Genomic DNA, 19,336 nt, shown 5'->3' on the forward strand with positions numbered 1-19,336 from the left:
CTGATTCAGGCCTATCAAAGGACTACTCCACCAAGACCTTTGTGAAGACAATGAATGGTTTACAAATTTACTTAATTAACATTTGAAGTTATGGGTATTCATCCCTCAAACCTGAGCAGGTTTTTAATAATTAATCTATGGGGAGGAAAGAAGTGTCATTGCAATGTTGTCCATCTTGATCCTTATTTTTGAAGGAGCTGATAATTAACTGTAGGCCTACTGTAATTCCTAGCCACTATTCCTTACACACAATATTGCAAACACTTATGTATTATGCAGTGAATGCAGCCGCAATACACAACAGCCCCTTTCCTCTCAATAATTTGTTTACCACAGTACCTACTCTTGCCAGAGTGTCATACTGTCAGGGGCAATGTAGCCTCTGACACAATGTTCTCTTCAATGTTGAGTGTTAGCTGCCTCTTCTCTTCATTATGATCCTAAGCCCTAAGAGACTGATTTAATCTTTTCAGCTGTAATGGAAAGATAAGGCTCTATTGCTAAAAAGACTTATTGAATTGAATCTATTTCAAATTATTTAATGGTAATCACACACGCGGTGCCCTACATATCTGATATACTATATAAATGAGACCTATTGCTCTTGTTGTTTTATGTGGGTAACAGTTACAACACAATTCACCTGATAAGGGTCTTATTGCAGATCACATCCCAAAAATAGAGTTAATTTTGTAAAATGTTTGCTACAGTATTAGAGTTGTGTTTTGTTGCATTAACAGCCAAATATTTAAACTATGTAAAAAAAAGCATAGCTTAGATTTTGAGTTTTTTTTAAGTTTCACTCTCAAGATTCTAAATTTATGCTTTGATCATCACTAGAAATAATTGAAAGCTATTAAATTAAATCTATAAAAGGCAAAGCCCTCACTGACTCACTCACTCATCACTAATTCTCCCACTTCCCATATTTTTTTACCTAGGAGGCTGAAATTCGGTACACCGATTCTTTGGGCATTAAATACGAAAACTAAGTAGTTTTTATTCTGATCGGGCTTTCGGGCTCCGCTCCAGTGGAAGACCTTTAGAAAATTTGAAGATGGGACTGGAGTACCGGCTTTTTATTAATTAAAATAGCATTGTTATTTTTTCCCTATTAAGTGACATGTATATCTTGTACAATAACAAAAACAATATTTAAAAGCCTATGTACAACTGTATAAGTTTGAAATAAATTCTTCTTCAAAATTGAAAGCTATTAAACAAAATGTGAAAGATTAAACAGTTACTTAAAAGTTTAATACATAATAATTATTAATAATACACAAATTTAAACAATGTATCTCCTCTCCAAGTTGCCAAAAACAAAAATAAAAAATCCCTGCACTAAAGCATTATGTAAAAAATTGCCAAATATGATGATTTGGCTTTTAAGGAATCTAAAATCAAACCAGCACAAGTCTATAACCTAGTCTTTTTCTGAATAAGCTTAGGTAATAGTTTTTCAATTTGTAAATTTCTTTAAAATCAAAAGGGAACATAAAAAGTAATTTCACCAATACGTCCAAAAGAAACTTTCTTGTTTTTATTTATGCATATATCACACTTTAAAATAAATTTCAACTGATTTCAACATTTTATTCATGGCTATGAAGCACTTCACCCAGTCTAGATAATTCAGTCGTATAGAAGGTGATGCGAGTCCTCACAAACAAGGAAGGTTTGTCGGACCCACTTTGAGTGAGAGGAGTGAATCCCATTAGTCCTTCTCGGAAGGAACAGTGAGTTTGGAGGGAGTTGGTGATTGGTAAATGTATCACACATCGTTCTCGTTCTGCAGCCCTTCTCTGAATGTTACACATAGCAATGTTCTGATAGATTTCTTTTCTAGCTGCTTCTCTAACAGCATGGCACAAATCAATTTCAGCAGCTTTGCCACAGTCCCAACAAATAACCATCGCAGTGGACCAAATGTTTTCAGGATAAATTACAGAAAAATCTACTATAAACTGGACTTCATTATCATCCACTCGCGAGTACATGGCTAAACAACCTTCATGAGTTTTCCATTTTTCCTCATCTGGCTCAACGTATCGACTTTTTTTCAATGTTTCTTTATCGGCTGAATAATACAATGGATTACTAGTAAACACTTCCTCAAATGCGTCTTCGGGGCAAAACTCTTTTCTTAGAGTGACAAAATTTGTTGGCTTGTCTAGTAGCAAATATGGTTTATATTTCCCTTTGGGATAGTCTTCAGAAAACTTGATTAATAATTCTGCAAAGATATCTTCAGCAAAAGTAAATGTTACTAGAGGTTCATCAGGAGGATTCTTAGCGGATAGTTTTAGTCTCCTGATTTCAACATCTAAATATGATCCCCTTTTACAACTGTTTCTGAAAATAATTGGAAGAGTGTTAGGTGCTTTGAATTTTTTTACAGCTGCTTCAAATCTTGTTCTTGTTTTTAGAATGAAATTTTCTTCATCCCCAGTTATTTCATGATCCTAAAAAAACATTCCTTTAATAGTCATAAACAAATATGTATTTGCAAAGCAAAATATATAAGGTTTAAAATGGTATAGATTTATTTATTTGTTATCTATCTGATTTATTACAATGTATACACTGAGTCTCACCGGTATTTACTCAGGGGAGGTATAGAAGAGGCTACGATGACAGCTGAGGGCTTCTTATTAGCTGAGGGAACACCATTACCGTAACAAAACGATTGATAGACATCGGCCTCGGTGGTCTAATGGTCAGCGTGCCGGGCTGATATTCTGTAGGTCCCGAGTTCGAATCCCGCTGGTAGCATTAACTTTTTGTCCAAGATTTTTTTATTATCAGCAAGTTTGGTTGGTTTGGTTTGGTTATTACAGTTTAATTTTATTATTAAGTCATTATAAAATTTTAATTGAGCAATTTCTAGTTTTATTTAATAAACAGAATTATTTTTCTGATTACTAAACTTTTGTTATATTATTTATTTATCAGCAAGTTTGGTTAGTTCGGTTAGGTTATGATAGTTTAATTTTATAATTTAAAAATAATAAAATTGAATTTGAGGCATTTATAATTTTATTTTATGAACAGAATTATTTTTGCGATTAGTAAAACCTTCATTGCCAAAGTGCTCTCTACTACAGCGCTGTTCACGGAGGAATTTTGAACTAAATGCCTCATTTGTACCTCCCCTAAGTCAGACCCAGTCTCACCTCCCCCCCCCCCCCAGTGTATACAGGGTGTTCAAAAAAGGTGGGGACATAATTTACGTACCGATTCCTTAGATATGATAGGTTACATACCTTTGTTCGTAACTTACACAACTTCATAACTTATACACTTAATGTTCAAAAATGATTCCTTAGGTCAAAATAAAGAGAAAGTCAAGAATAAGATTTTTTCCAAAATCGCTTCGTTAACCAGATATCCGCCATTCTGTATTTTTAACATAAACATTATTATCTTTGTATTTTTTCAACCGATCCTTATGAAACTTGGTATGTGTGTTAAGGTAGAAAAGACCCTTGTTAGAAAAAAAATGCATCTTGATTGAACAAAAAATTTCAAAATGGCGACCATTTTTATTTTTTAATCTTAAATTACTACAAAATGGCTGGTTTGATAAAACAATTTCAGGGAAACTTTTATTTAGTAATTTTAATTACCTTATCAAACGATACCAAGTTCAAAAAGATCAAATAAGAAATATCTGAAATATTACGATTTTTAATTATAAAATAGAGCAAACCTAACTAGCTTTCTGCCTTATTCCACCCCATTTTTCATTGAAAAATCGTAATATTTCTTATTCAATCTTTTTGTAGGTACTTTGGTATTGTTTGATAGATAATTAAGAATGCTAAATTAAAGTGTTATAGACATTTATTCATAAAAGCAGCCTTTTTTGAGTAATTTAAGTGTAAACATTTTAAATGGCTGCCATTTAAACATTTTAGGTTGAATCAAGGTGAACTTTATCTCTAACACGGGTATCTTCTACCTTATAACATACATACCAGGTTTCATAAAGATTGGTTAAAAATATTAAAAGATAAAAATGTTTGTGTAAAAAATACAAAATGGCGGATATCTGGTTAACAAAACGATTTTGGAAAAAATGTTATTCTTGATTTTCTTTTTATTTTGACCCAAGGAATCACTAGGTAAAATATGTCCCCACCTTTTTTAAACACCCTGTATAATGAGGTAGAGTTGAATGTTGAGAGAGTTGAAAGTGACAATTCCACAAAATATTGGGCCAGTTTGGCTCTCAGAGCCCCAAATGCTAATAAATCAGGTACAATTAATAAAATAACAAAACTTTCACTACAAACAATATTATGCAAGCAGAAAAATATTGCTGAAACCTGTACCTGACGTTATTGTGTTGTCACTTTGTTTATAAGATTACAACTACTCTGCTGTTTAATTGAGTTTAAAGAGTTTGCAGTTGTATCATATGTGAGTTGAGTCACAAACCAGGCATTCTGCTAATTCTTTCTCACCTTCATAGTTTGTATTCACTTTAAGCTTGTTTAAAACAATTATAAATATTTGTGCCCATAAGAAGAGGAATTAAATTGTAAAGAGGCGCTGAACAAAATGGGACTCAAGAAGTTTATCTTTCTGAACTTACAATAGCTCAGTAGACTATAACTCATAGAACTATATATTATCTATTGTGTATACACCGTAAGGTTTGGCTCTTTATGAACAGGCACTTTATTGTTAGTGAAAACAAAATAATGTATACCTTATCCAAACTTCCTAAATACATACCTTAAATTCTGGGAAAATACTGTTCTGGACAGCAATGTAAGAGTCTTGGCCAGAGTGAGGTAAGGCCATGCGATTTATGTTGTAGCGTTCCATTTCCTGACTGTCGGAAGAAATTAATCTGCAAAATAATGATACGGAATTTAAATATTCTCCAAAAGTTCAGTTAAATAGCAAGTTAAACCTAGTAGAGTAGGTAGTATGATTAGGAAGAATGAAAATATATGTAGGTTAATCTGCTTGAAATTTAAACATGATTTCACATACAAAACTTCTCAAATACTTTTAATATCTTCATTATTTTTATAATAATTATAAACCTGAAAGCCCTCTCTGGTATAATAAATTAAAGTTTTTGCCATCCACAGATTTAGGCTACTTATTTATATATGTTACATTAACTTTTTTTAACAGAATTAAGGTAAGTTAGGTACTGTTTAAAATTATTGAAAATGTAATACAGCACTGTACAGGCTAGTTCACACGTGGCGATCTTACTCCCTGGAACTAGAGTACCGGTAGCGGCTACTACAGTAGACTCTCGCTCATCCGGACTAATGTGGCGGGCGTCCGGTCCGGATTACGAAAAATCCGGACTATTGAGAGTCGAGCAAATACACAATACTGTATATAGCCGTTTTTTTCAATTTAGTTCCAGGTCCACAGTAATGATAGCCCGGGCATATGCACTTCCACCGGTATAATTTTTTCGTCCGAATTTTGTTCCAGGTCTACAGTAATGATAGTTATTTGATTTTTTTCATTATTCAAGGTAGTCTCGGTCCCGTTTCGCTTGGATAATCGGACTTCTACTGTACTGTGCCCCTAAAAAAAATCACGATTGCCGATCCGGACTACCGGGAGTCCGGACAAGGCCGATCCGGATGAGCGAGAGTCTACTGTACTCGCTATGTGAGAACAGAATGTAGCAGCGACTAGCACTCACCAGCGTCGACTAAGTCGCAGCGAGTCAGTCGCCTGTACTGTATACAATAATGTACCATAATGTTGTCATTTTACGATATTTATATTTGTGTTATAAAAGAGTTGGCAATATGTTTTGCATTTGTGAGCTGACTGCAATCAGGCGACTGAGACGTCATATTGTATGTTTCTAATAAAGCTCCCGGATTGGTTACACCCCATCACGCCACTTTTCCCTCCATGTATCAACTGCCGATCCAAAAGTTTTGTCTTCAGCAAAGATAAGATAAGACTCCAGCAAACCGTAAACATGTAGTCAGCCGGGTTTTATTTCAATCCCAAATGGTGTTGTTATTTTGTTGTAGTAATGTGTGAACGAGCCTTAAGAGACCATACAAGAGAGTTTTTCTGACATAGAACCATAGCCTAAGTTATGCAGATGTTTTGCTTGACCTTATAAATTTTGTTGTCAGGCTGTGTCCAGTACATGTTTCTGAATGAGAGTATGAATGGGGATGCAAATGACTCGCTTCCCAGAGATAGTAGCCTATTTAGCCTACCTTTAAACGTATATATTTTACACACTGAACTTCTTAGTTTATGACAGCAATAGTATTTTAGTTACCTAAGTGATGTCTGTCTAAGCCGCTATTTTAAGCCAGTAGGAAATCTTTTGAAAACAAACTTTGGGTAACAACCCAGTTCAATGAAAAAGCTTCAGTTCTTCAGTCAAGTCATGAGTCAACATTTTATTTCAGTTTAACTTAATCAATCAATAGTTTTATTAATACTTGTTAAGTCAAACGGAATGGAGCCCGTGGGTAACAGCTAGTTTAATTTAATTTAATTTCATTTCAACTCTAGTTTCACATCGGCATGTTACATTTAACATTTACATTACTTAATCTGCGTTTAAGTTCAGTGCAGGTTTGTTACTGACTAAGATTAGTTGGTTCTGAGTCAGGATCATTTACTCAAATGCTACTCACTTTTCTAAGAATCGAACCATCTTTTTCCATAAGTTACTAGGCATAAAACGTCAGAACTTCTATAAAAGTACAACTCCATGGTATCAAATGTTACAGACAGTTTGGGTTTTGGTTAGCTTAACCTTATCGATAAAATCGCTACTTTTATTGTTTGATTATGATGGAGTTAGATATCGAAATTTTGTCGGTGACTAGGGCTAACTTACTCTGCTACCCACATGAAAAAAATAATGTTAAGTTAACCTGTATAATATTAACCTATAGCTATTATAATAATCATATAATAATATTATAAATTATAATAATAATAGGCCTAATAAGGTTAATAGCCTATAATAGGCTATGGCTAAATAGGGCCAACTTGATCTAAAAGAAATAGCTACGGGTACAGTTTCTTAACTGGGCTAGGCCTATGCTAATATCAATTGAAACTATCGAATTGAAAATATTGATTAATAAACGATATTTTTAAATATTTCTATTATAAAATCAAACTATCATAACCTAACCTAACCAACCAAACTTGCTCATGGTGAAAAAATCGCATGAAGGTTTACTTGATACTTAATACTTGGTTACTTCATCCTTGACCAACCAAGTTGGATTGATTGCGTCTTATTTACATTAAACAACTAAGCAACAATGGCGGGTATGGCGGTATTATTTACAAAAACCAGAGGCTCGTCAAACATTTCTTGCCAGGAGTATAGCGTTCTACTGATCAAAACTCTGGCGTAGCGTTCGATTAAATCTCTTTTTGTCAAGAGCACGAACTCCTATCGGCAGTGTATTAAAAAGCCGAATAGCAAGCGATGGGAAGGAGTTAAGAGTGTGACTGAGTCGGCAGCGGGGCAGGTCACGATCACATGCTCTGCGCGTCCCATAATCATGCTGCACGCTTCTAGTAATGAAGGATGGTTCATTTTCGTTTACTGATCGAATCGATAGTTTCAATCGATATTAGCATAGCCCAGTTAAGAAACTGTACCCATAGCTACATTAATCCAATCCAATATAGGAATAAGTTACCTGTAAGCGTTGACTGTAAAATCAAAGCCGAGTGACTAATGACTAGAGTTGGAGTTAATAGGTTAGGTTAGACTGAGATCACTGTATTGCTTTACCTGTATTGCTTACGCTGATTAACTATTTGATTATACGAAGTGAAAGCTGAAACTCCTGAAAGCACTCTTTCTAATCTTCACTTTCAAGTTTCATTGGTGGATGGCGGCAGAAGCTTAGTTTCAGTGTTATAGTCAGTTTATTTTATTTAACACAACACAAACAAAAAACATTCACGCACGCACGAATACTCACTCAACTCACTCAATACTCAAACTCAAACATAGCAAGCAGAAGCAGACAGCAGTGACAGCACATATCAGTTGCTTGGCAATGGCAGCACACTATGATGAGGGAGAGGGTTTTGTTTAAAATGGGATCCTGGAAAAACTAAGCTAAGTAGTGTTAGTGTCTAGAGATAAAACCACCGATTATTGGATATTCTTGGGCAGTTCTTAACCTATTCATTAGGTTAGCCTCTTAAAAAATGGTGTTCGATGGATATTTGCCATTCTAAATATAAATTTATATATGAGCATAAGTTACAGCATATTTATAAATCCACATATGAGCCACGGCCGCCTTTTACCTTTTACCTTCGATGTCTTCACCACAATCCGTAGATCGGGGAATCGTCATAGACACACACATATAAGTATATATATATACAATTTTGAAGGAATAGTGTTTTAGTAGCCTCTGGGCACGGCCGCCTTTAACTCCAGGCCGCGGCCTTCGAACTGGCAACGTCGCAAGTGGTGTTGTAACAGCTGTTTTTGTTTGGAAACAGCTAATAAATGGTATTTGTGTATTTACGAATGATTGGTTACTGGACTATGACAATTTGACTCCACTTAAAAATGTACGGATATAGATTTTAATTCATATGGTTTCGGTTTTCAATTCTGTATGTTTTATTTTCAATATTTTAATAAAATTATGTTCATAAATTTAAATTTATATCAATAAAGTGCGAATTAATGAGCTGATGTCACCTGTCTGCCATGTTATCTTATGGGACGTCTGCCACTGAGCAACACCACTTGCAACGTTGCCAATTCTACCAGGCCGCGGCCTGTAGTTGTAGTTAAAGGCGGCCGTGCTCTGGGGCAATCAAAATGAAAAAGTATAAAACAAACTACATCCCTACAACAGGGAAACTTGATAAATTTTCCATAATCCCAGACTAAAACTAACTTAACTCTTGATAGTGTCAGAGACCAAGAAGAAGAAGACAAACCTATGGGTTTATGTTTTTGTTTACATTACACCATACACATTTATTGTAGGCCTAACTACTATAATACTACTGAGTAAAATGCAAAAAATATGATTAAAATATAAGTTTTTCAAAACGATGGCGTCGTTTTTCTCCTCATCAATTCCACCAGGGTAGGTTTTGACTTAAGTTTACACATTTTTAAGGTGTCCCGCTTTGGAGAGGTCTAATTTATGTTATCCATAGTCTAGGCCTAGGCCTACTTAACTTAATACACATTGGTTAAACAGGTAGGCTAAACAATGGCACACAGGAAACACACAATTGCCTCTGGATCACAGTTTTTTACAAATAAAAATGTTAAATACCTATGGTACTGTCAGTGATCCGGGCTGCACTTTAGTAGCCTGTCCTACACTCATTAGAATGAAATTCTCGATAAATCGATTATTTTGTCCGATATATCAAGTTTGGTTAGATAGGTTAACCTACTAACTAACCAAATTTAATAATAGATATATCGAATAATCAATATTTCGATTGATATATTCATTCAAATCAGTGTAGGACAGATTCTAAAGTGCAGCCATGAGGTTTAAAGTACAGTACCAAGGTTTTGAACCTAAAGATTCATTTTCAAGCTGTCTACCAAGTTGAAAAACCCTCAGACGGAGTAAGACCCTGTAACTTACGATATGAGAGGAATTTCCGCACAGTGTTCCCCGCTCAGGCTCTTCCTCGCTCATCACAAGTATATTTCTGACACAACATACTAGAGCTGAAAGCACATGGTTGTCCCATAAGTTGCCTCTGTAAGTTACAGTAGAGTCCCGCAAACTCGGCACTCGATAGCCCGGCAGTCTTGATAACTCGGCCACCACCTGGCTCAGAAAGCTAGTGATTTTTTAGTCCGAGTTAAACATGGACTCAAGCCAGGTAAAGTCAAATCAATTGCAACTCATACCAAGGAGTTGTTGTACTAAGTTATATCTGATGACTTAATACTGAATTGTAACATAAATAAAATACCCCCGCCGCAGCAAACCTGCAGACTTAGCGAATTTCCATTTGCCTGGATTTGATTTTCAATTAAATCTATTCAAATAACATTAGGTTTAACGAGTACCTAGGTTTGCTGCCTACAGGGTAATAAAGTGTGTTTTTTAGTAAAATATTAATAATAGCTTAGTAGAAAATAAATAGATTGGCCAAGTTTGATCCAAATATATGCATAAACAAGCAAACTACAAAAGTTTACTTATTCTCCATAAGAATAACATGGGAACTTTTAATTTATAATTTTATCCGTAACCAATAACCATACAAAAACACTTCAATATACTGAATTATTTGTTTTTTTAAGCTCTTCAAAATGGTCTAGAAGAAATTTGGGAAATTTTATGTTTTGAGGGTCAAAAATGAGAAAAACCAATTTTTACCCCATAAATCCCCCCATAAAACTCCGTTCCCATGGTCCGACCATGCTGGTTCGCGAACTCGTTTGAATAAACATAGGTTTACACGTTTATACCAAATTTCATCGAAATCGGATCATTTTTGCTCGAGTTATCGTGCTGACGGACATATATATAAATACAGGGTGAGTTTCTACTGACCGTGTTAACTTCGCCAGTAGGTTCTACTCACTAAAAGGAACAAAAAAGTTCATATAAACCCATGTCCGATTTTCAACCGTTTGGCTGTAATAGGGGATTTTGTGTTTTTCTTATTTTATTAGACTTTGCTCCACAATTTATGTAATAAAAACTTAACCAATTACTTTAGAGAGTTATAGTTAAAATCATTGGAAAGAATATTAAATTTGCTATAAATCAAAGGTTTCATTCAAGAATTATGCCATTACATAGTCCACGTTATATCCAAAATAAAGTAAAAATGTCATTAAATTAATTAATTACGATAATTTTCATGAGCCCACTTTGATACATAAACCTTCATCTATGCAATGTTGAAATGCATAAAAAACTTGGCCATTTAATAATCTTTCAAATGATATGCTATTCAATACTATTATTGATATAAACCACTGAGAAATTACTAATAAACTACAATAAAACACGGTCTACAGATTTTGTTTTGACACAGTTTTTACTGTTAATAATAATTACTGTATTCATCATGTTAGCATACTCTTGATTGGTAAAAGACTCCATCTTACTAATATTATAAATCTGAAAGTTTGTGAGTTTGTGTGTATGTTTGTGTGTGTGTGTGTGTGTGTTGCTCAATCACGCATAAACTACTGGACGGATTGGGCTGAAATTTGGCATGATGATAGCTCACATTCCCGATTAACATTAAAGCATATTCTTATCTCAAAAACCCTTTCGGGCTCTGTAGTTAGCGAGTTAGCGTAGCGAACGAGCTAACCTGAAGGCAAGTGAGCGCAGCAAACGAGCTCCAACCAGGACGTGAATGAGCCATGCGAATACTTATGAAGTTAAACGGGGCGAAGCCCGCGGGTACAGCTAGTAGTTTAATAAATGTTGAAAAACTCTTAATTGACTTGGAAATATAAAGTTAAAACAGCAAATTACTCAACAAGGTATGTTTAAGCAGCTGAGTTATCTAGCTATAGATGACAAATCAATAAAAGCTGACTTAATAAAGCACAAGGTAAAACTAATTTACAGCATTTAAGAATCAAATACACTATCTTTGAAAATGTGAAAAACCTTGAGTTTATACATTTTATTAATTCAGATCATTTTAATAAATATTTAAAAGTTAAAATAATGTACAAATCTTATCAGATTGTTCAATAAAATACAACATGGAGTATACAGTAATTATTATCAACAGTAAAACTGTGCAAAAACAAAATCTGTAAACCGTGTTTTATTGTAGTTTATTAGTAATTTCTCAGTGGTTTATATCAATAATAGTATTGAATAGCAGATCATTTGAAAGATTATTAAATGGCCAAGTTTTTTATGCATTTCAACATTGCATAGATGAAGGTTTATGTGTCAAAGTGGGCTCATGAAAATTATCGTAATTAATTAATTTAATGACATTTTTACTTTATTTTGGATATAACGTGGACTATGTAATGGCATAATTCTTGAATGAAACCTTTGATTTATAGAAAATTTAATATTCTTTCCAATGATTTTAACTATAACTCTCTAAAGTAATTGGTTAAGTTTTTATTACATAAATTGTGGAGCAAAGTCTAATAAAATAAGAAAAACACAAAATCCCCTATTACAGCCAAACGGTTGAAAACCGGACATGGGTTTATAGGACCTTTTTTGTTCCTTTTAGTGAGTAGAACCTACTGGCGAAGTTAACACGCTAAGTAGAAACTCACCCTGTATACATATATATATGAATTTGAACGGATGGTGTTTTTGGCTTCTAGGGACATCAAAATGAAAAAGTAAATCGGTCCCGAGACTAAGTCTTACCATGAGACCTACGGTAATAGCTTATTCCCTAAAGAGAAATTCGCTAATATCCCCTATAGGGAAATTCGCTAAAAGTCCCTTCCAGTCCACATTACGCCGAGTTTGCGGGACTCTACTGTACCTTACATGTCTGTGACAATGGCTAAACCCGATTTTCAATACTATTCCTAACAAAACTTAAATACCTATACCTAAACTTACGACTTCCTCGTAATGTAGCCTTCATCGTCCAAAACCATAGGCTAAACTATTGCAATTTATCAAATCAATTACCATTCCTAATTGAGAGAGTGACACAATTGACTACATCTAGAAGAAGAGCTGGTAATATTGGGTTGTATAGCCTACAATTTAAAATAAATACATCAATATTGAATTAATTTTTAATTAATTTAATATTGGTGATGTTCTCATTTAAAATTTTAATCTATAGTAGCCTAACTTATATTCTTGCAAAAGTATTATATGGAATAAATGTTAAGTTAAAGGAAATATAACCAATGAACCTTTCTTGGTTCTTAGGTTACAGTCCGGTGTTGGTGTGATCAACAACATTGACTCACAGAAGTTTCCTCTAATTCTGAACAGAGTCTCTCAATGTATTCAGAACAATTCAGATGATTTGAAACCATTTTCAAAGGATGAAGAGGATAAGCTCGTGTCTACATTGGGTATAACCCCAAAGGAACTGAAACTTGTACTGGATTGTTCTACTCTTATCCTTAAACAGGTTGGTTGAGTTGTATTTTACTAAACTGTAAGTATTAACTTATGTAAAAATCACAATATTTCCACTTTACGAGACATGGCCACAATAATCTATTTAAAAGCCTTTTTTACATTTGATGTCTTAACCACAATCTGCGGATTAGAGAATCGTCAATGTTCATTAAATGTTGGGTTTATTTATATTAAAAAATTAATTGTCGTTCAATTAACGGTAGATTCTACAACCTTTTGGACATCAAGACATTTTTTAGGTACTTGATAAGGGGATCCCTAAGCTTACCACAGGCTCTAAACTAGCGAGTTATGAAATTGTCTTAGCCGTTACTTAGTGACTGGTGGGTGAACCTAGGGTTTTAGTTCTACCATCATATTAGCTGTATTGAGATACCTAACTAGTTTAGACTTAAAATGGTTTGATTAGTTTGATAAAAAAATGAGATAGCTAACACATGTAACTTACGGATGGGCTCTTATTTTTCCTACTTAAATTTTTACTAGACAAAGGGCTTTCCTTTAAAATATACAAGTGTACCTGTTGCTCGAATTCGAGCAATTGCGTAGTATTACTACAGGTGTTATTTTAAATCGAATAACAGTCATAACTTCCGGTAACTTTAAAAGAGTCGACTCAAAGATTATGGAAATACTCACGATGTACAAAATAGTTCAATATAATCAACATTTCTTGTAAATATTTTATCATTTTTAAAAAGCTGATCTAGTTTTTTAGTTTTTTCTACAAATGTTTCACACTCATAGCCGCATTAGGTTGTCCATAATACAAATTATTAATTTAAAAAAATCTTTATTTCTATTTCGTCTACTTGAGACTTTCCTATGTTTCAATAGTTTGCAAATCGGCTCTTTCAATGATTGCTCAAGAAATGCGGCTCAGTGTAAATTCAGTTTTTTTTTTGTATATTAAATTGTGCGGGCTTTCTTGCTTTTTTCCAAAGTTAATATGTATACCAACCCAAATTCAAATAGTAAATATTTCATTTCAACCAAGTCAGGCCTATTATTAATTTAGATTTACAGTAAATCAATGGTCAAAGGTTCTAAAGCACAATTTTTTTTAGGCTGCATTCAATATAACAAAACCAGCTATATTGCAACAACAGCTGACTCATCACTTGAAGCTGGATGAAGACAAAGCTGGTGCATTTGTTTCTATTTGGACGAATCAAGCGAAAAACATTGTTGGTACACTGAAACAAAAATCAACTCATCCAAACCAGGTTTGTATTTTTTTTACTAGCAGTGCACCCCTTCCATAGAAGGGGGTCTAGTAGTCAGTCAGTTGAAACCGTAGTCTTTACAGAACGCCAGTTTGTTCGGATTAAGTTTTACATTTAAATACATTTTTACAGATATGCAAGCAAAACTATTTATATACACATACCCGATGGTATCTGTCAGTTTTGAGGCAACCCTAAAGCCTTGCGAATCAACGTCACACATAAATATATTTTTTAGTAGTTTATATTTGATATCGGTTGATAAAAACTATACTAACAGTTTTTTAGCTTTAAGGACTGTTCACACCGGCGTTGCCAGACGTATTAATACTTTTTTGAAATACGTAGCTTCCTAATGTAATTCATAATGAGTGTTCACACCGGCATATTAATACGTGAGCTACGGAAGCTACGGCGCTGCCGCTACGCCGGCTAGCTACGTGTAGCTCGCATAGCCGAATACGCGCATGCTTACTAGAACACCGGGCTGTCACCGCCACCCTCCCTCCACCTCATAATTAATTTATAAGTGGTAAATGTTGGACTATAACATAAAAATTCACTTAAAAAAATCATTAAATCACATTAACCTATCACATTCAAATTAAACTATAACATAACAATCATAAGACAACTTTATATGATCAATATAATAATACTTCATCATACACCTAATGTCCACTAAATGTTTTTGTTTATGTTTGCAAATCTCCTTACTGTGTCAAAAACAATGTCTCTCCTAATATGGTTTATTAAGGTTTATTTACTGGGCTGACATTTATGAAACATTAATGAACTATTTCTAGACATAAGCCTACGTCTTACTTACACCATAGACTATTTTATTATGTAATCCTTATGGATGAGAAAAACTATTGCATGTTTTCTGGTAAAATTGTTTTAAATTATAATATAGCGCAAATCCTATAGTCTTCTATATACGGCCTAAAATTAGAGTGAAATATTTTTGTCAACATTAACACATTAATCAACAGAACTAAAAATTAACCATTCCCAGACAGCCTATAATATGTAATACAGACAGCAAAATTAATCTATATAAATAAAATTAGAGTTTTGTCTGTACATTGCTTAGAATAATGAACTTTTTGGTTATTTTTACATTTCATAGGTCAGAGAAACCGAATCAAACCTTATCTCAATTTCTGTCTGTCTGTCTGTCTGTCTGTCTGTCTGTCTATCTGTCATTCTCTTGGTAACGCTAAAATACGCACTTTATTACAACTACTCCTCAATAACTATAGCACTGTCCCGCCTGAAACTTATTTTCCAAATACTATACATATATGAGATGGTTTTAGACGTATTTCATCGAATATGAGACAGTTAGATATTTAACAGTAAACCCTTGAAAATCAAGTTTTTGTCGATTTTTGACGTGGAATTTCTGGAAGCCCATGTTAACCTTATGAGAAATGAAATTATTGAATCTTAACAGCTGTTTCAATTAAACAAGTTGGTTCTGTTCTGTGATGTTCAATAGCATTAAAGTTACAAGGATTACCAACAGGGTGCAGCACTAGCACTATTATTTCTTTTACATTTATGACAACAGCTAATTTGCAACCTGGAGGCGAGTGAGCGTAGCGAACGAGCTAACCTGAAGGCAAGTGAGCGTAGCGAACGAGCTAACCTGAAGGAAAGTGAGCGCAGCGAACGAGCTCCAACATACAGGTGAGTGAGCGTAGCGAACGAACTTCAACCAGGACGTGATTGAGCCATGCAAACGAGATCAGATAGTAAAAATAAAAGTAAGCCTACCGTTATAGGATCGACCGGCAGACACAGAGGTAATTTAACCTTTTATTGATTGTCATACCGATCCGGAACAACAAAAAACAACATAAAATGAAGCTATGTATAATAGTTTGGCCAGCATATCTTAAAATATGCAAACCAACTGCTGTTCTTTATATAAGAAGGTTTCAACTGAATATTATAAGATCCCCGTGCGTAGAACGGGTACACAGCTAGTTCAAAATAAAAAAATATCTTTTTTACATCTGTAATTTGTAGATTGTTGTATATAGTTGACATCCAAAATAGTTTTGTTGGACTTATTTATTTTTTAAACATTTTTTGTTACATTTTTTATTTTTTTAGAAAAACATTCCTAGTACATCGGTTGAAGATATAATTGAATACAAGGCCGTTTTTACGAAGATTGATGTTGTTTGTTATATAAAATCAACTATAACAATGGATGTTGTAATAGGCGGATATCTACAACGTCCGCTATGCACATAATGATAGCGGATATATCCACCTATTGTCTGGGAAGGGTAAAATCAAAAGCTACATTCCACTTTGTTTGAAGGTAGGGTGAAGTGGGGTAAGTTGAACCAGGGGGCAAGTGTAACCACAGCTTATCAATCAACTGATAAGAGAAGTTTCAGCTTAATTGCCATCATATTGTTTTATTTATTTTTATTTTTAAGAATTTATTTTTCTTTTTTTAAGTTAGTCTTAAACAACTAGTTACAATTACAACTACTACAAGTGTAGTATTACTTAAGCAATGTAAGGTCAAAGTTGAACTATGCTAAAACCTGGTTCCACTTACCCCACTTAGCCCTAATTAAAGACAACTTCGATAAAAATGTAAGGTAATGTACAATATGTGGGCTACAAACTAGTGATATACAAACAACGTAAAGTGTAAACAATTCATGACAGTGTATACATTTTCATGACATAAAATATGTTCAGCCGTTATTGCGTGGTTTGGTAACAAAGTTTGCATTAAGAGCTTCGTTTAATGAGATTACCCTACTCTACGACCTCCCCATACTGGGGAATAACGAATAGCAATATTTGTTAGTTTTTTGGCGAACTTCTATTTTATTCGTTAGTTTTTAAAAAGTGCTGGAAATAACCTCTACTTAGTTAGATGTATAGCTAACGAATAGATAATATATTCGTTAGATTTTTGGTCAGGCGGAAGTATCTCAAATACGGGCTATTTATTTTATGTGATTAGTGAGGGTTGTGTGCGGTCATGAGGGGTCAGTGCCCTTGTTGACAAAAAACGCGGGGGGTGGGGAAAGAGAAAGTCAAAGTCCAGTAGCTTTGGTATGCAGTGGGCCTGTGGAAGGGCAGTGACGGCCAATAAGAACACCCCAAGCACCGATGGCTGGGAAAGGGGGAATGTTTGTTTGGTGATTATACACTCAAGTGTCAAAACATTGTCCTCAGTTTAAGTTCATTATCTGACAGTGACGACAAGTTTTATTTTAAGTCATTTGTTTCTGTTGTAGTAATGTAAAATGTAACAATTTTTGATTAAAACACAAGTACCAGGTGGCCGAGCATTGCTCGAGGTAATTCATTTGTTCAAGAGGTAAAAAAATATAACTTATCTTATAAGCCTACAAATATTTTCAGTTTTACTATGATTAATTAAGTTGAAAGTCAATTTGTTTTCGGTAGACATCCAATCACCCTTAATTATTTACCTAACAAACTTTTTCATGTGGAAGAGCAATTTATAAAACATCTACAATAAGCTTCAATATCAAACTCATAATATGATACAGTACAAAACATCTGTTATCTGTTGACCGTTATTGCGTTAGTCACTGGGATCGTGGAACGTCGCAACTATAATCACGGGATGGTGTATTAACGCACCAATTTGTGCGGTGCGGTGCATCCTCAAAAACTACATAACGTCCTTGGCCTTTCCTTTAGACTTTTAGTTGAATATGAGTGTATAATGTTTTTGAACAGTCTTAATTAATTATCCCTTTGGTTAGTAATATATCATACAATCCAAATGTATTATTTAAGCAATGCTCAATAGCATTCATAGAATTCATAGCATTCCTTTTCCTTTGTACTGTATTTTGTAATTTACTACTGTACTGTAGATGATTTGTTACAAGCTTATGATACAATCCATTTGTTTACATTTTCGTAACAGTCATAGCTACTTTACAGTCGATAAGACTAATGTTAAAAATATTAAAATGTTTTTAATGAAAAATGAAATTGTCCCAGAACAGAGCCTGGCATGGATATTGTTTTTAGCATAAAACTAAGATATTACTAATAATTTGGAGGAAAATCGTTGGAGCCGTTTTTTATTTCATTATGCGCAAACTTTACTCATATTATAGTATAGATTAGTTACCAAGATGTGTCATTATTTCATTACATATGAAATCCTTTAAAACAAGTGACCAACAAAGAGCTAGGCCTATTTCTACAAAAACTAACTTTATTTTCTATCAGTAAGTTTTTCAACTAACTAATAACTTCTATCAGTTACTTTTTAAACTAACTAACTAATAACTTCTATCAGTTACTATTCACGGGACTAACTAATAACTTCTAATTATTTAGAATTTTTGACTAACATTCCCAACTATGGGCCTCCCGCTCATTCGCAATTTCAATGTGAAGCTTATATAGTTGTGGAGACTTATGGGTACAATATAGTTTGTTGTGTTGGTACAGGTTGAGGGTGTGACTTGGTTGTTGGATGCAGCGGTTGGCAGCAGTGATGGGCCAGTGTTGGAGCCTCGTGCTGTTGTGGAGCTTAAGTTGAAAGATTCCGGCCATCTGAGGTTAGACCTCAACCAACAACAGATGCTTGCATTGTACGAAACTCTTGAGGCTGTTCAGAGCCAACTAGATACCTTAAGATGATTAATCCTCAACATATGACATTCCTCAAAAGTTTATACTGTTATAATTTGTCTTGTATATATAATCTATTAAACATTATTCTTAAATAATGAATGTAGTGAACTTTATTCCTTCCAAGAGGGTTATGTTATAACATTCCTTTGAATATTCTCATTTGTACAAAAGTTAAACTGTAGAACATTGTAAGAAGCAACTAATGAGATCAAATTGGTGTAACAATTTTAACTGCATGTTCCGCCTAAAAGATTCCCAGTTCCAACTAGCCACAGCTGTCTGCCATTCATTGAGAATAAAATTCCAATTATTTAAATCAGCTTTTATGACCAACTATCA

The 19,336-nt window shown here is 34.1% G+C and overlaps 2 protein-coding genes across 3 annotated transcripts; one reads left to right on the top strand and one right to left on the bottom strand.

The window, feature by feature from the left end:
- Positions 1 to 1,517: 1,517 nt before the first annotated feature.
- On the bottom strand, positions 1,518 to 7,944 carry LOC129003030 (uncharacterized). 2 transcript variants are annotated; one of them, XM_054431231.1, is made up of 3 exons: positions 7,778 to 7,944; positions 4,744 to 4,861; positions 1,518 to 2,465 (listed from the first exon to the last, which is right to left on the bottom strand). In XM_054431231.1, the coding sequence occupies exons 2-3, from the start codon at positions 4,834 to 4,836 to the stop codon at positions 1,596 to 1,598; spliced, it is 963 nt and encodes a 320-aa protein (XP_054287206.1). In that variant the 5' UTR covers positions 4,837 to 4,861; positions 7,778 to 7,944; the 3' UTR covers positions 1,518 to 1,595. The 2 variants fall into 2 exon arrangements, with proteins under 2 accessions (XP_054287206.1, XP_054287205.1); XM_054431230.1 differs by lacking the exon at positions 7,778 to 7,944 and adding an exon at positions 6,654 to 6,687.
- Positions 7,945 to 8,985: 1,041 nt separating this feature from the next.
- Positions 8,986 to 19,096, top strand: LOC129003834 (COMM domain-containing protein 10). Its single transcript, XM_054432158.1, has 4 exons — positions 8,986 to 9,107; positions 12,888 to 13,095; positions 14,174 to 14,332; positions 18,812 to 19,096. The coding sequence occupies exons 1-4, from the start codon at positions 9,073 to 9,075 to the stop codon at positions 19,001 to 19,003; spliced, it is 594 nt and encodes a 197-aa protein (XP_054288133.1). The 5' UTR covers positions 8,986 to 9,072; the 3' UTR covers positions 19,004 to 19,096.
- The last annotated feature ends 240 nt before the right edge of the window (positions 19,097 to 19,336 follow it).

Source organism: Macrosteles quadrilineatus, unplaced genomic scaffold (assembly GCF_028750875.1).
Source record: "Macrosteles quadrilineatus isolate MER2022 unplaced genomic scaffold, UCM_ALF_1.0 Scaffold_9__3_contigs__length_116548681, whole genome shotgun sequence".
Taxonomy (NCBI): domain Eukaryota; kingdom Metazoa; phylum Arthropoda; class Insecta; order Hemiptera; family Cicadellidae; genus Macrosteles; species Macrosteles quadrilineatus.

Bases quoted from the DNA above. Each gene is read 5' to 3' on its own strand.
- LOC129003030 (XM_054431230.1), bottom strand. From the start codon at position 6,673: ATGGTTCGATTCTTAGAAAA. The intron at 4,862-6,653 runs GTGAGTAGCATT...ATTATTTTGCAG, and splicing joins ATGGTTCGATTCTTAGAAAA to ATTAATTTCTTCCGACAGTC. The intron at 2,466-4,743 runs GTATGTATTTAG...ATGTTTTTTTAG, and splicing joins GTATTTTCCCAGAATTTAAG to GATCATGAAATAACTGGGGA.
- LOC129003834 (XM_054432158.1), top strand. From the start codon at position 9,073: ATGGCGTCGTTTTTCTCCTCATCAATTCCACCAGG. The intron at 13,096-14,173 runs GTTGGTTGAGTT...AATTTTTTTTAG, and splicing joins CTACTCTTATCCTTAAACAG to GCTGCATTCAATATAACAAA. The intron at 14,333-18,811 runs GTTTGTATTTTT...GTGTTGGTACAG, and splicing joins AATCAACTCATCCAAACCAG to GTTGAGGGTGTGACTTGGTT.